Source organism: Solanum dulcamara, chromosome 9 (genome assembly GCF_947179165.1).
Source record: "Solanum dulcamara chromosome 9, daSolDulc1.2, whole genome shotgun sequence".
Lineage (NCBI taxonomy): Eukaryota > Viridiplantae > Streptophyta > Magnoliopsida > Solanales > Solanaceae > Solanum > Solanum dulcamara.
In genome coordinates, this window is record NC_077245.1 from 10,992,359 (window position 1) to 11,006,609 (window position 14,251).

At 38.3% G+C, this 14,251-nt stretch overlaps 1 protein-coding gene across 3 annotated transcripts in view; it reads left to right on the forward strand.

The window, feature by feature from the left end:
* The window catches only part of LOC129902117 (midasin), a 59,103-nt gene that overhangs the window by 12,426 nt on the left and 32,426 nt on the right, over window positions 1-14,251 (forward strand). For 2 of the 3 annotated variants that reach the window (XM_055977164.1, XM_055977165.1), the window contains exons 4-19: window positions 3,260-3,534; window positions 3,887-4,093; window positions 4,330-4,490; window positions 6,763-6,872; window positions 6,953-7,072; window positions 7,720-7,792; window positions 8,523-8,645; window positions 8,723-8,807; window positions 8,879-8,975; window positions 9,061-9,186; window positions 9,260-9,316; window positions 9,415-9,591; window positions 9,672-9,797; window positions 9,874-11,625; window positions 13,911-13,978; window positions 14,048-14,243. In XM_055977164.1, the coding sequence (XP_055833139.1) occupies window positions 3,260-3,534; window positions 3,887-4,093; window positions 4,330-4,490; window positions 6,763-6,872; window positions 6,953-7,072; window positions 7,720-7,792; window positions 8,523-8,645; window positions 8,723-8,807; window positions 8,879-8,975; window positions 9,061-9,186; window positions 9,260-9,316; window positions 9,415-9,591; window positions 9,672-9,797; window positions 9,874-11,625; window positions 13,911-13,978; window positions 14,048-14,243 (3,753 nt within the window). The remainder of the gene's footprint in view (window positions 1-3,259; window positions 3,535-3,886; window positions 4,094-4,329; window positions 4,491-6,762; window positions 6,873-6,952; window positions 7,073-7,719; window positions 7,793-8,522; window positions 8,646-8,722; window positions 8,808-8,878; window positions 8,976-9,060; window positions 9,187-9,259; window positions 9,317-9,414; window positions 9,592-9,671; window positions 9,798-9,873; window positions 11,626-13,910; window positions 13,979-14,047; window positions 14,244-14,251) is intronic. The other variant, XM_055977166.1, reaches the window with a different exon arrangement.

A 14,251-nucleotide genomic window follows, 5' to 3' on the forward strand; every position in this document is an offset into this window, starting at 1 on the left:
GTAAGGCCACTTGCTTCTCAGTTCCAAAGAATTCATTCCATTCAGAGGAAATTAAAAACCTATCAGTTCTGGAAGCCTACAGAAAGTCCCCTCCTCTAGTCCATGTATAAGTTGCACCATGTAAGGGGAGATCAATAAGACCCATGTCTTGAATAAATTCAGAGAAGTCCTTCATGGCCTGTGATCTCCTGATACAATTGTACCTCTCATGGTCAAATCTACATACATTAAAGTCACCACCTATGACCCAACACCCATCCAAAATGCCTCTGACAGCAGCCAACTCATCCCATAGGTCTAGCATTTCTAGAGTTGAGTGAGGCCCATACACCCAGAGAAACAAAATCTGAAATCCACCTGCAAACCTTCCCACATAGCCGAAAGAGTATGCTGCCTCTGGTAAGAGTCTTAAGCATTTCCATTGTCTTGTGTCCCATAAAATAATAATACCACCCCTGGTACCACTTGCTTTCAATTCAACCCATTCTACCCATCTTGGTCCCCATATATGCCTTGCTATTGCCACAGAACAACACTCTGTTTTCGTTTCCTGTAAGCACATGATATTAGGCTCCCATCTTTGAATAAGTAGCTTGATGGTGCTTCTTTTGCTTATATCATTAAGCTCCCTTATATTTCAACTGATAGTTTTTGCTTTCATTTAGAAAAAGCCTCGTGGAACCTGCCCCTGCTTGACTCTTCTACATTCTCATAATTAATTGAGGTCTGCAGCTTCTTGGCCACAATCTCACCCTTATCCTTTGATCGTTTCTTTTGTTGCCCTTTCCCCTTTGATTGCTCAATTCCATCTTCCTCTTTTGTTCCATTTGGAGTATCATGTTGAACATTTCTTGCTCAAACCCCGCTGAATTGACCCCAAAGGCTTTACAAGCTTTGGTCATCACTATCTTGGTCGAGGTTCGATAACTGTCGGGTGTGAAATAACCTTTCTTCCAAGCTTTCACCGGACCAGGGTAGTGACATAGTGTCACTACTAAGTACTAATTGGGGAAGATAAACCTGAATCTTGAGAACACCCAATAGAGAAATCAGAGTGGATAGGGGGAAGAGAGAGAAGAGATAGAGGTCGCATGCATTCGGCTTCATCACCTGCTTCTCCCTCGCACTCGTCTAGAGAAACTGCTTGCGTTTGGGTAGCCAATAATGGCTTTTGAGACAACTTCGCATTCGGCTCTCCTACGGAAAGCTTTTGTGTCTCTGCATCTATAGATTGGGCCAGCCCAATAGCCTTCCACTCCTTTAATATCTCCTTTTTATTGAGATGTAAGTTCCCCTTTTTCCTCCTCGAGTAATAAAGATGGTCTGAAGTCTTTTGCTGCAACTAGGCCTTTGCCTTAAGTTGGGCTGAAGTTGCCTTGTTTTTTTTAGGCCCAACCCTAGGGTCCTCAGCAGATTTGTTATTTGAATCAATAGGCTGCTTAATCTTCCAACATAAACTTGGTCTGAAGTCTTCTGCTGCAATTGGGCCTTTGCTTTAAGTTGGCCCAAAGTTGCCTTAGAATTTTTGGGTCCAACCCTAGGGTCCTCAGCAGATTTGAAATTTGAATTAATAAGCTGTTCAGTCTTCGAGACACAAACTTGTTTGGACCATTTGTTAAAACCTTGTTCATCAGAATCACCAGCAACTGAGATTTTCGAGAAGACATCGGCAATAATGGATATTTCAAAAATTCTGCCGTCTACTGTCAAATCAATTTTGTGGGAAGGTTCTTGTGCTACTGCTGGAATACAAATCCGACCCCAGAGAATATGATTTTTCTTCTGTGTCCTCATCTGTGCCGATATTACCACCACAACAATCCCCGATAAATTTTAGAGATTTTTCCTACCATGCGTGAAGCTGCATGCCGAAAGTCCTAATCCACCTCTGATTTTCTACTAATTCTTCTTTAGAGTTATCTGTCCCTGATTCTGGAGACCACCACTCAAGTGATGATCTTCTCCCATTCCAAAACCATTCCCCCATTATTATCCTCTCCACTTCTTGCCTAGATGGAAACTAGAATAGCATCTGGTTATGTGTGAGCTGTAAGACGCGCAACCCTGCCGTCATCTTCCACCTTTTCAAGAACCATGGATGGATGACTGTTCGATTTGGACTCAAGCTGAAAGGGTCGTTGAAGGTATTAACTAAGCAACACTGCTAGTTTCTCTGTAGATTATCCATTTTAGAATGAGTCTGAGAGTTCATAACCAGCCATTTCTGGATATTTGCTGCAGCCATGAAAGATTTCCCTGGAGTGACAAACTTCCCGAGAGCTGGGTTAACTGGCTCACCCATAGAATTGATAATTTTGTCTGTTAAATGACTCCACCCTACATTGTAATCCATCTCCGGGATGATAATATTTGATTTTCTTTGGCCCCTCAGTGTTTCTACTCGGAGAAATCTTCCATAAGAGTTGGAAGTTCTGATATACTCTGAAGAGATCTTCCTCCTTGAGCCTGCCCCATCCTCTACAAAGGTCCCCAGCACCTCTGGAAGCTAATCTCATAACACTGCATACCCATCTTAAAATTACTTCGTTGATCTTAATCATACTGATAAACCGACTGCTGAACTCCTTGAACAAGAACCACCTAAAAAAACCTTCACTAATATCATTTAATTCTAAAGACATCACTGGAAATGAAAAAGCACACCCTGTCATCCATACTGAGGAGGGGCTAAGCCTTTGAGGGGCCTCACCGGAATAAAGTTCAAGGGAGGTGAGAGAGAGAGAGTGCACATTTCCCAAGTCAGACAGAGAGAGAGTGTCATTTTTGAAAACTTTTTTGGTTGCAACCATAATATCACTGGAGTTTGTTTGTTTTAATAGTCATTTTTTGCTTCAAATTTTGTTATCTTTGAATGTTTTTTGCAACCCTTGCGGTAATGAGACATGTGTGGCAATACATGCCTAAAACTTACCTATGGTCTATAGGGTAAGCGCTTAAGATTCTGTATTTCTAGAGTCTAGTCTAGGGATGGATATTGGTTGTCTATTGAGCTTTACGTTGTTTCTATGTTTTAGGGAGTTAAATAGAGTACCTAATTATCATTGTAAACTCGTTTTCTTGTGCAAGTCTATGACGATAATTTGCTGTTAGTCCTAACAATGTGGTGATGAGTTCTCCATTTGATTCAAATTTTCCTTATTTTCTGTGGTTTTCTTCTCTCTATATTTGGGTATAAGTATTATTTTATTCTAATTTAGCATAGCAAATTTTATAAGCTGCCTTACTGTTCTCTTATTAGGATGGAGGTGGTTTGCTGAATGCAATACGAGTTTCATATCGTCTCCTTCTAGCAGAGCCTGAAGTTTTTTCTACAATGTGGGACTGGTCTTGCCTTTTGGACAATATAAGTCAGTTTCATGATTTCTATTTGGGTAAAAATGAAGAACGAAATAGAAGCGCACATGACATAATATGGTGCGGGATAAGAATACTGTCAATACTTTTGAAGTTAAATGACCGAGCTATATCAAACTTCAATCTCTGTTCTCAAGAAGCATGTTCCTGTTTGCTGCAGTAAGTTTTGCTTTCTAATTCGTTGAGTTAATGTTACATTTTTTAAAGAGACAAGTGTATCAACTGCTTGATTCAAGTCACAGCAAATCCTTAGTTTGAAAAGGCTATTGGAATCAGAGCTAGATATTTGATATCCGATGCTCTGCTAATTTCTTGGTTAATGTTTTAGTTCGTGATATAAATAATATTTTGACTTCAGAGAGTATGTTATCCTTTTTATTGGATTCGTGCTATTCTTCCATGCTGAGATTGGAGTTATGATATGCAGCATTTCATCCTATATTATTAAATTTTGAATCTGAATCTTCTCATACGTTTCTCATGTTTGAAATGATGTTTCAAAATTCCACAGCTGGGAAGAATATTGTCAGGATGTAGCACTGGAGAAAGCAGCCTGGTATCTAGAATCCTCGCATGAAAATAATTGTGACTTAACTGGTGGAAGCATGAGATTCAACCAATGTCATTCCTTACAATCGTCACCTTTTGATTCTTTAGTTCCATCCTCAACCATTCTGGAGAATGGACTGTTAAAGTGGGGGGACAAGACGGTTACATGGTAAGAGCAGTCCTAAAAATAGCAATCTCTGTGATAATTTGCTTGTGGATGCGTTTAAAAGTCGGCATTTACATTGGTGATTCAGCAATTGGGGGTAGTTGGGAAGTGGGTCGTTTACAAAGTGCGGTCTTTGAGATCCTTTACATCATTAACCCGTCACCTTCTGGATTTCTTTCTCCACGCTGCTGCTTTGTCCCCTAAATAGCATTTAATGTTGATTTTTAAAAAACATGCAGGGATTGTGGGAAACCTTTCATCTTGACTTCTGCTATGCAGAAGGGTTATGAGATGGTGTTCCTGGCTTTTAGTCAGAGGTGGCCAGTTCTTCTGTATGGCCCTGCCGGTGCTGGAAAAACTGCACTGATTTCAAAGTTAGCAGAACTTCATGGGGGTCGGGGTATGTTGTTTTTTGCTCCCTGTGAAAATCAATCATCAATAACATATGTTTATCTTTTATATGTTCTTTTTGTTGCTTGATTGTTGGCTGTAAATGTTTAGTTAAGCTTTTAAAGTTAGTATATCTCGATTTCAAGACCGGAGGGATGTAAACAAGTCAAAAAGACATAAACTAGTCATGAATATTTAAAAAGGTTAAAAGTACTTGTTATTGTTTGTTTGCGACATTGACATCTATGGAAAGTGCCTAGTATGCTCTTTTCCATTGTTTCGTGGTTAATTTGAGTCGACCTAAAGTATTTTAAATAAAATATGGTAATAATTAAGCTTATTATATTCCTTTATTGAGTTATTCGGATCTCAGCCTTGTAGATGTATTTACCTTTTCTCCTTTTACAACTACATGTATTTTTTCTAAATAAGTTTGATTCATCCGATCTAATTAGGATGTTCAGTTAATGATTCATGTGAAGATGTGCTTTAAGCCTTTAACCACTGCTTTGTCCACTCCACCTCCAGCTTTCGCCACACATCCTACTGGCAACCACCAGTCCACCACCACCGTTAATCATCTTTATTTGTGCACCACTGTAGCCACCCCCACTCCCATAACGATATGACCGTACAAACGGCATTATCAACCAACCAGATACCACCAACACCAACACCGCCAATCACCTTCACCACCGACCACCTCCACCACCAACCAGCTCCACCTTCACCGATTCATTCCCATCACTGGCCACCACCACCAATCAACTCTATGAAAGAATTTAAGCATCTGATGCTAAACCATAAGGTGATAGGTCAGAGTAGCCCAAGTTTATTTAAACTCCTTCGAATACCCTTTTGCACAATCAATGAGAAACAGTGTAGCATTCTTTAACGGCCTTCCGTGTGTATAACATGTTTCTGGGACTTGCATTTGGATTTGATGTTTATTCCCCTTCCCCCCTCCTTCTTCCTGTCTTTTTTGAAGTGAGGTTAATGTGATTGAGCCTACAGTAAAAGGAGGCAAATTAGGCTCATTAGCCTACTGCTGGTCCTCGAGCAATTTAGGAAGAGCAGTTCCATGGTTTGAGTTGAGAGGAAAAAACCAAAATAATAGAACACGAAGAGATATAGATAGATAGATAGATCTCCTGCAACTCACAACCAACATTGCTAGTAACTTTTAAGTGTGCTTCATCAGAGAAACATTTTTTAATATGTGAATTAAGATTTCTTGAATGTTTTCTGGATGTGGTATTTAACTGTCATATTATTTGAACTTTTTAGTTGTTAACTAAATGATAGATCATAAAAAATAAGCAGTTTTTAGTTTATAGTGTTTAGATTTGGAGTTCACCCTTTTGGACAATATGTGGGTGAAGTTGAAACTACTGAGTATTTGATTGAAGTTAGAAAATAGCATTTGGAAGTTGGAATTGAATTTTGTGAGTGAACCATTATGTCACTGGAAATACTCTTTCAAGCCAGTATTTCAAGTTTTGAAGTTGAAATAATGGACAAAGTTGTAAAACAAAAATCGATTTGCAAATAATATTTCAATATATGCAAATGGCATCTGTTTCCATAATATATATTGAGATTCAAACATCTTAATCCTTAAAAAATAATCAAACGTGGCCTTAATGTACCTAAATGTGGTTTAAGCTTCTGTTCATGAAGTCAAAATTAGTTAAACTGTACTGAAGTGGCATCTGATAGGGTAGCTTCTCACAGATTTCATAAATACCTCAATCCAAGTGAAGTTCCAAGTCTCCAATAACCAGCAGGGAAGCAGCCTTAACATTTTCAAAATTTCCCTTCCCCAGATTTAGTAACGCATGCCCCATGTATTTTCTTCATTTTGTCCTTCACTTTCTCTTCTATGTTTATCGAACTTTGTATTGGATTATTGGTCCACTGTTGATATGGCACAATTTGAGGAACACAGTTGTTTTCACATTCTTGAACATATATATTGCAAAAGACTCGTTATATCTTTCACAAGCTGAACGTGGTACCATCACTCTCTATAAGTTTCAGTAGACATTTCAGATTTGGAATTGATGTATACATTGTCATAAAGTTTTGAAAATTTTAAGTTGGATAGACGGTTGATTCCCAAGTTTGAATGTGTACTTGTACAGCATGTGAGTATGATCATCTAGCCATACACTTTCATAAACTGCTAACAACACTTTTGCTTATGGTGCTTTGAAAAAGAGCTCTTGGTTCGTTCTCTCTGTGCCTGCTGTTTTCTTGTTGTTAAATTTTCAAAAATACAGTTCTATTCCTTCACATGGATGAGCAAGTTGATGGCAAGATGTTAGTTGGCACTTATGTCTGTACGGAGCAACCTGGTGAATTCAGATGGCAGCCTGGTTCACTTACCCAGGTTTCTTACTCGTTTGGGAAATCAATAGGTATTTCATTATTCCTATCTTGTCATGGAGTGATGATTATTATGATGTGCAGGCTGTTTCCAATGGATTCTGGGTTGTCTTTGAGGATGTTGATAAAGCTCCTCCTGATGTTCAATGCATTTTATTGCCTCTGTTAGAAGGTGCAACTTCATTTTTTACTGGGCATGGAGAGGTATTTTGCAATATTACCTTTACTTGTTCTTGAAGATTTAGTGTTATCGTGCTTATCCTTTGTTGCTCTTGACTGCATGCTGCTTTTGTGCTGTTGTGCTTCTCTTAATAACATTTTCTTATGCTTATTTATGCACATTTAAATCAATTTGACAGTGATTTTGAGTGAGCACTTTGATGATTGAACTGTTCATTGCTCAAGTAGGGAAAGACAAGTCAACAACATTCTTTAGTCTTTACATCTTAATATAAGTGAAATTCTTTTTCTTTCCAAGTTCCCATTGATTGGATAACTTGTAATTTTCTAACTTATGGTAACTATATCTTTCCTGTAAGGAATATATTCAGTAGTGCTTTAGCCGTCATTATTCATCTTACATTTCTTGACAAATCCCAGAACAAAAAGGATGTTTAGAGAGAGTGTGTGCATTTCATTCTTCTGTATCCTGGCTGTTTAGTTAGTTAAATAGATGTTGCTGTTTGCCGCTGCGATTTTATTGTTTCCAAAGCTAGGTCCTTTTTTGGCCTTCATGTTCTGATTGGTCCTTGCATCCTAGCATTCACAAGTTGATTGGTGAAATGCTACATTGCTTCTTGTGCATATTATTCTGATGATGAAAGAACACCAATACATATGAACCACTGCAGGGAATCCGGGTCCATGAAGGTTTTCGGTTATTTTCCACGATGACAAGCACTAAGCTAGATATATCTATGGAAGGTTGGTGTCATGACTCATATATTTTGGTTTTCTTATCCACTCTGTAGGTACCTAACAAGTTTTTAAAACATTTCTTCTTATATGTGTCTGTTTTTTTTCCTAGTTGCTAGTATTTGGAATCTGTTCTTAGTGCCTCCCCCTATTTGTAAAAATCAGCACACACTCATGGTTTTGATGCTTGGTGAGACAGAGATTCTGTATTTGCAGTATTTTTTTTTTTTCTGATAATTGGTAGGCTTGAGAGCCTCTCAAAAGTTCTGGTCGACTTTCTTCCTACATGTTGGCGCTTTGATAAAATTTAAGTAGAAGTGGGTTTGGGTCTTTGAAGTTCTCAAAGTTCTTTCCAAGATACCTTCACTACTGTGTTAGTCACTTGTGTCTTTGGACGGTCTGGTCTTCTCCAACAATTGCGAGTCTTTTTCCAATTGTTGGCAGCATTCTCAGACCCTGAGGGAGGCAAGCTCCAATTAGAACTGACAAGATTATGGTATATGACAACTACAAGCTAGTCCTTAGAGTGTGTCAATTTTTTTTGTAGCTCCTGTTAAAGGTGAGATGTCTGTAATGACCGTTTGCCATGATACCGATACTAACCTTTTGCTGTTTATGTTATTAATGTCTATAGGACTTCACTTTATTGGAAACTGTAGATCTTGTTATCTATTTTACCGTTCTTATTGTTTTGGGTTACTTTCCCTTATTAGCTGAAAGTGGCATTGTTCTTTAATAGGTAAGAGTTATGTTAGTGCGCTTTGGCGGAGAGTAATGATTGCACCTTCAAGTCATCAGGACTTGCTGAAGATTGTGAACAAGTGGTATCCAGAATTGGAGTTTCTGGCAGCAGAACTTATTGGTATGATAGGTCTAATTGTTCTTGATAGGTTGTCTATCTCTACAATATCTATTTAATCCTGTGGCTGCATCTTGCAGGAACATTTGATCGAGTTAATGAGCTAGTAGGATGTCATTTTGGAACTGGTGCCTTTCTAGGTTCTCATGGAAGGTTTTCACTAAGGTAAGCTCTTCACGACCCGTCATCTGATTCTGTAGAATATTGTCGGCTTTAACCATGCATATCAATTGCAGAGATCTTCTCAAATGGTGCAAGAGAATTGCAGGTTTAGGTTTTCATTTTGGCAGGGATGGTCTTTCAACTTATGCACGCGAAAACATATATAAGGAGGTCTCACATGATAACTAATGCTCATTTCATCTTTCTTTGCTAATATTTCAGTTATGCTAAAAAGGTTGATGATTTGACTTTGTAGGCTGTAGATATCTTTGCTGCCTTTTCAACAGCTGAAAAACGGTTGGCTGTAGTGAAAGAGATAGCTAAAATGTGGTCAGTAGGACCTGTGGAGACTTTGTATCCGGTTAATAGGCCTGTTATTCAGGTATTGGTATTTTGTAATGTGATATTTTCATTGCTATATCAGCTTCTTTTTTCTTATTTGCAACGCTCTGCAGGAACTGGCATCTGAGTTACGTATTGGGAGGGTTGTACTTAAGCGTAACCACAGGGTTGTGAGTGAAAAATTGCTGAACTATTTTGTTCGTTTTTTTTTTGATAAAGCTTGATATTTTCTTTTGCACCTTTCTGAAGTTCTTTATGATTGTTATAGACCTGGGAAGAGAAGAAGCATTTCGTTGAGATTCGTAATTTAATCCACGTTCTTGAGAGAATAGCTTGCTCTGTTAAGTATAATGAGCCAGTTCTTTTGGTGGGTGAGACTGGTACAGGGAAAACCACTCTTGTACAGAGTCTTGCATCGAGACTTGGTCAAAAACTTACAGTCCTGGTACGTTAGATAAAGATCTATGAACAAGGAGATTTAAATTTGCATTTAACAGCCTCACTGAACGACATATGATTTTGCAGAATTTGAGTCAGCAAAGTGATATAGCTGACCTGTTGGGTGGATTCAAACCAATTGATGCTCAGTTCATCTGTATACCCCTTTATAAGGAATTTGAGAACCTATTTACTGCTACTTTTTCTTCCAAGGTAATTTTCGAGATTTTACTTTTCTGAATGTTTTTTTTTCATTCTGCTTAACCAATATTACAATCTATTGTTTCAGGAGAATGGAGATTTTCTTGTACGTTTAAGGAAGTTTGTTTCTGAAAAGAATTGGAAGATGTTATTAGGTGGATTTCAGAAAGGTGTCCGAAAGATAATTGAAATAGGAAGATCTGGGTCTGGTACAAAGCGGAAGAGACCTTTGGGTGATGAACTGATAAAGGCTTGGGAAACCTTTTCCCTGAAGCTAGATAAAGCGCGTATGCAGATTGGTTCTACTGGTGGAATGATATTTTCTTTTGTAGAAGGAGCTTTTATTTCTGCACTTAAGAATGGTGAATGGATACTGCTCGATGAGGTGAACTTGGCTCCTCCTGAGACCTTGCAGCGAGTTATTGGTGTACTTGAAGAAGAGACTGGATCTCTTTGTTTGACTGAAAGGGGTGATGTTGATTATGTAAATAGACACTCGAACTTCCGCATATTTGCCTGCATGAATCCTGCAACTGATGCTGGGAAGAGAGACTTGCCCGTATCGTTAAGGAGCAGATTTACAGAATATTTTGTTGATGATTTGTTGGATGATGAAGACCTTTCTTTGTTTATTAGTCAGTTTATTGATGAGGATCATTCAAATAGAGAACTAGTTAGTAAAATTGTGCAGTTCTATAAAGCAGCCAAGAAGCTATCTGATGATAAATTACAGGATGGTGCTAACCAGAAGCCCCAATATAGTTTAAGGTCTCTTTACCGTGCACTAGAATACACAAAAAAAGCAAAGAGAACTTTTGGACTTGCAAAAGCCCTTTATGATGGTTTTTGTATGTTTTTTCTGATTGCATTAGATGAACCAAGTGCTAAATTAATGAACCAATTGATTACTAAATATTTATTAGAGGGCAAAATACCTCCACAGATTTCCTTTGATGCTTACTTGTTAGATAGAGGAAACTCAGGGTCTGATGATTTGACAGAGAGCTATATTTTGACCAAGAGTGTCAAGGAGCATATTAGAAACTTGGCGCGTGCTATATTTGTTGGAAGATACCCAGTTCTGCTTCAGGGGCCAACATCTAGTGGAAAGACGAGCCTTGTCCAGTATCTTGCTGCGATCACAGGTCATGAGTTTGTGAGGATCAATAACCATGAACACACTGATCTGCAGGAGTACCTGGGTTCCTATGTTACTGATGCAAATGGGAAGCTTGTCTTTCATGAGGGTGCACTTGTTAAGGCGGTTCGAAACGGTCATTGGATAGTGCTAGATGAGCTGAACCTTGCCCCATCGGATGTGTTAGAAGCTTTGAACAGGTTGCTAGATGATAATAGAGAGCTTTTTGTCCCTGAGTTGTGTGAAACTGTTCGAGCACACCCAAACTTCATGCTGTTTGCCACTCAGAATCCACCTACCTTGTATGGTGGTCGCAAAATTCTTTCACGAGCATTTCGCAACCGTTTTGTGGAGATCCATGTCGATGAAATTCCAGAAGATGAGTTGAGCACAATATTGACCAATAGGTGTGAAATCCCAGAAAGCTATTCTAGGAAAATGATTGCTGTCATGAAGGAATTACAAGTGCATAGGCAGAGTACTAAAATTTTTGCTGGAAAACATGGTTTCATTACTCCACGCGATCTGTTTCGGTGGGCTAACCGTTTCAGGGAATTTGGGAAGTCCTACGAAGACCTAGCTCGTGACGGTTATTATTTGATGGCTGAGAGACTGCGAGATAATGACGAGAAAAAAGTTGTCCAGGCAGTTTTGGAACAGCAGTTGCGGGTTAGACTTGCTGAGGATGATATGTACAAGCAGGTTTATCTCTTTTTCCTCTCACTACTTACTCTGCGAAGTACATAGTTATAAGTTTTTACTCTTATGATTGTTATTGATGCTGGGAGATTCTTTGATTTTTTGGAGTTACCACTTTTACCTCCCTTGGCTTTTCAAAAGATATTGCAGAAAATCTCATAATGAAATTATTGTTTTGCTTGATACTGACTTTTTAAATGATGAAAGAGCAAGTCTCCACACACCCTTTTTTTGGGGGTGATATGTACAATGTTACCTTTCTCGGAAAAAGAGTGTTGAGTGTTGATGCAGTCCCAGAGGGGAACTACTTACCTTTTTTATTTTATCAAGTATGTCCTAGACAAGCGGATCTAATTTTAACAGCCGGAACAGTAACAATGAAAATGGACCCCTCTTTAGTGAGATTATATGAGCAAATGCCTGAACCAAAATATGTTATTGCTATGGGAGCCCGTACAATTACAGGCGGGATGTTCAATACCGATTCTTATAGTACTGTTCGGGGAGTCGATAAGCTAATTCCTGTAGATGTATATTTGCCAGGTTGTCCACCTAAACCGGAAGCGGTTATAGATGCTATAACAAAACTTTGTAAGAAAATATTTCAAGAACTCTATGAAGATCGAATTAGGTCTCAACGAGCAAATCGGTGTTTTACTACCAACCACAAGTTTCATGATCGGGATAGCGAACCAAAAGCTATGGAACTTGGGTGTGGGTCTTTTGTCGAAATGGAATGGCTTTTCTTTTTATCTTTTTATTTATTGTGAATGGGGGAATCATTACACAGTATGCCTTATCAGTGTATTTTTTTGTTTTACGCCCCCGTTCACAAATATTCATTTTTGATTTCAAAAATTTCTTATAATTTAATCCATAACAATTTTCGCATTGAACCCACAAATGCTTGTATTTTTGAGTTACCTCGGGATCATTAGAACTTTCTCTTATGAACAAGGAGTATAGAATCCATCTGTATACAATGAGCCCCCCCCTCCCCCCCCAAAAAAAAAAAAAGAAAAAAAAAAGAAAAGAGAAAAGAGAAAAGAGAACATTACAGGATCATATGATTATCTACGAATGAACAAAATCCTTCTCTATTCCATCAAAGGCTTTCCTATTTCTTTCTATCTAAGGGGGAGTGGGATTATATTATTTTTTTCCTGAATTTCTAGCAATGCTCGATGTACTGTTTTCCTGATGATGTTCTGAAGCTGTTTACTTTTCACGGAAGGTGAAAAAGTGGAATCTATTTGGGTGAGTGAGAGAGAAAGAGAAGAGAGAGAGAGAAAGAGAGAGAGAGAGAGAGAGCAGATAAAGCTGCTAGTTAGACAACCTATGACGGGGGATGGGGGTGGAATTAAGAAGAGTGAGTAAAGAAATGGTATTCGACTAGATGGAAATAGGTGTGGCGTCATTGCTGGGTCATCATCTGGTGATCAAATTTTATTTTCAGAAGCAGTTGACAACCTTTGAAGGGCAGAAATTGTAGTTAGAGAGGAGCTATTGCATTACGCGCACATGAGTCTTCTTATTTTAGTTGACATTTGATAACTTCATGTTCTCATTTTTTAATCAATTCTTTAGACCCTGATCAAAGGGAACTTTGCTGAAGTTGGCATGCAGTTGGATCGTCGGATATTAGTTCTTTATCAGATTGATGTCATACTCTTTTTATTGTGTTGTGTCACTTTTTTCAAATCAAAGACACGTCATGATGACCTTTCAGTTTTTCTTTTTGTGGACAAACTAATTATTTAGTGAAGTTCATTAGTTAATAGTCCACTGGTTATGGGTCTGTAAGGGGGAAAAGTTCTTTGGGATTTGAGGTCTAGGAGGAGTCTACAAGACTGGCTGGTTGGAGAATTTCAAAATTTTACTGGATTGCTTCACCAACAAAAAATTCTGAAGTGAAATCTTATTATTGGAATATCTTGCAATTAAACACCTCTGCCGAGCTGCTAGCTTCTTAGTGTTGTTCACCCCTCCTACCGGTATAACCTCATACTACATATTAATTTCAACCTGATAATGTCTGGAATAAAACTAGTACCTTGATTCAGGTAGTATAATTGACGTGTGTCAGATTTGCTTTCATCTCTCTTATATACTTGTTTAATATTTCTTTTTTCTGATTAGTGGTTAAATGCAAGATTTTTATATGGTACGATAGAAATGTTGAATGATCCTTCTAGTTCACTTGGTTCTGTATATGCTCATGGTAGTATGTAAATACAGAGTGCTACCAAATTGCTTGAATAAACTGAGTTCTAATTTTTTGGGTGCAGGAAGTAGGAGGTAGAGATAAGATCTTGGAGATTTCTAAGCATTCAGGAGCTGCAGGACAGCTGGACAAGTATGTGCTGTTAAGTAGTTAATCTTTAAGTTCTTTTGGCCGGTGTTACTTCATTTTTTTTTTTTGCAGAATTGTTTGGACTAAAAGTATGTGGAGGTTGTACTTTCTTGTTGAGCGTTGTTACAAGTTGCGTGAGCCTGTTCTCCTTGTTGGTGAAACGGGGGGAGGGAAAACTACTGTTTGCCAGCTGCTTAGTATCATTTTGGGTTCAAAATTGCACATTTTGAATTGCCATCAATATACAGAAACATCTGATTTTCTTGGGGTTAGCTT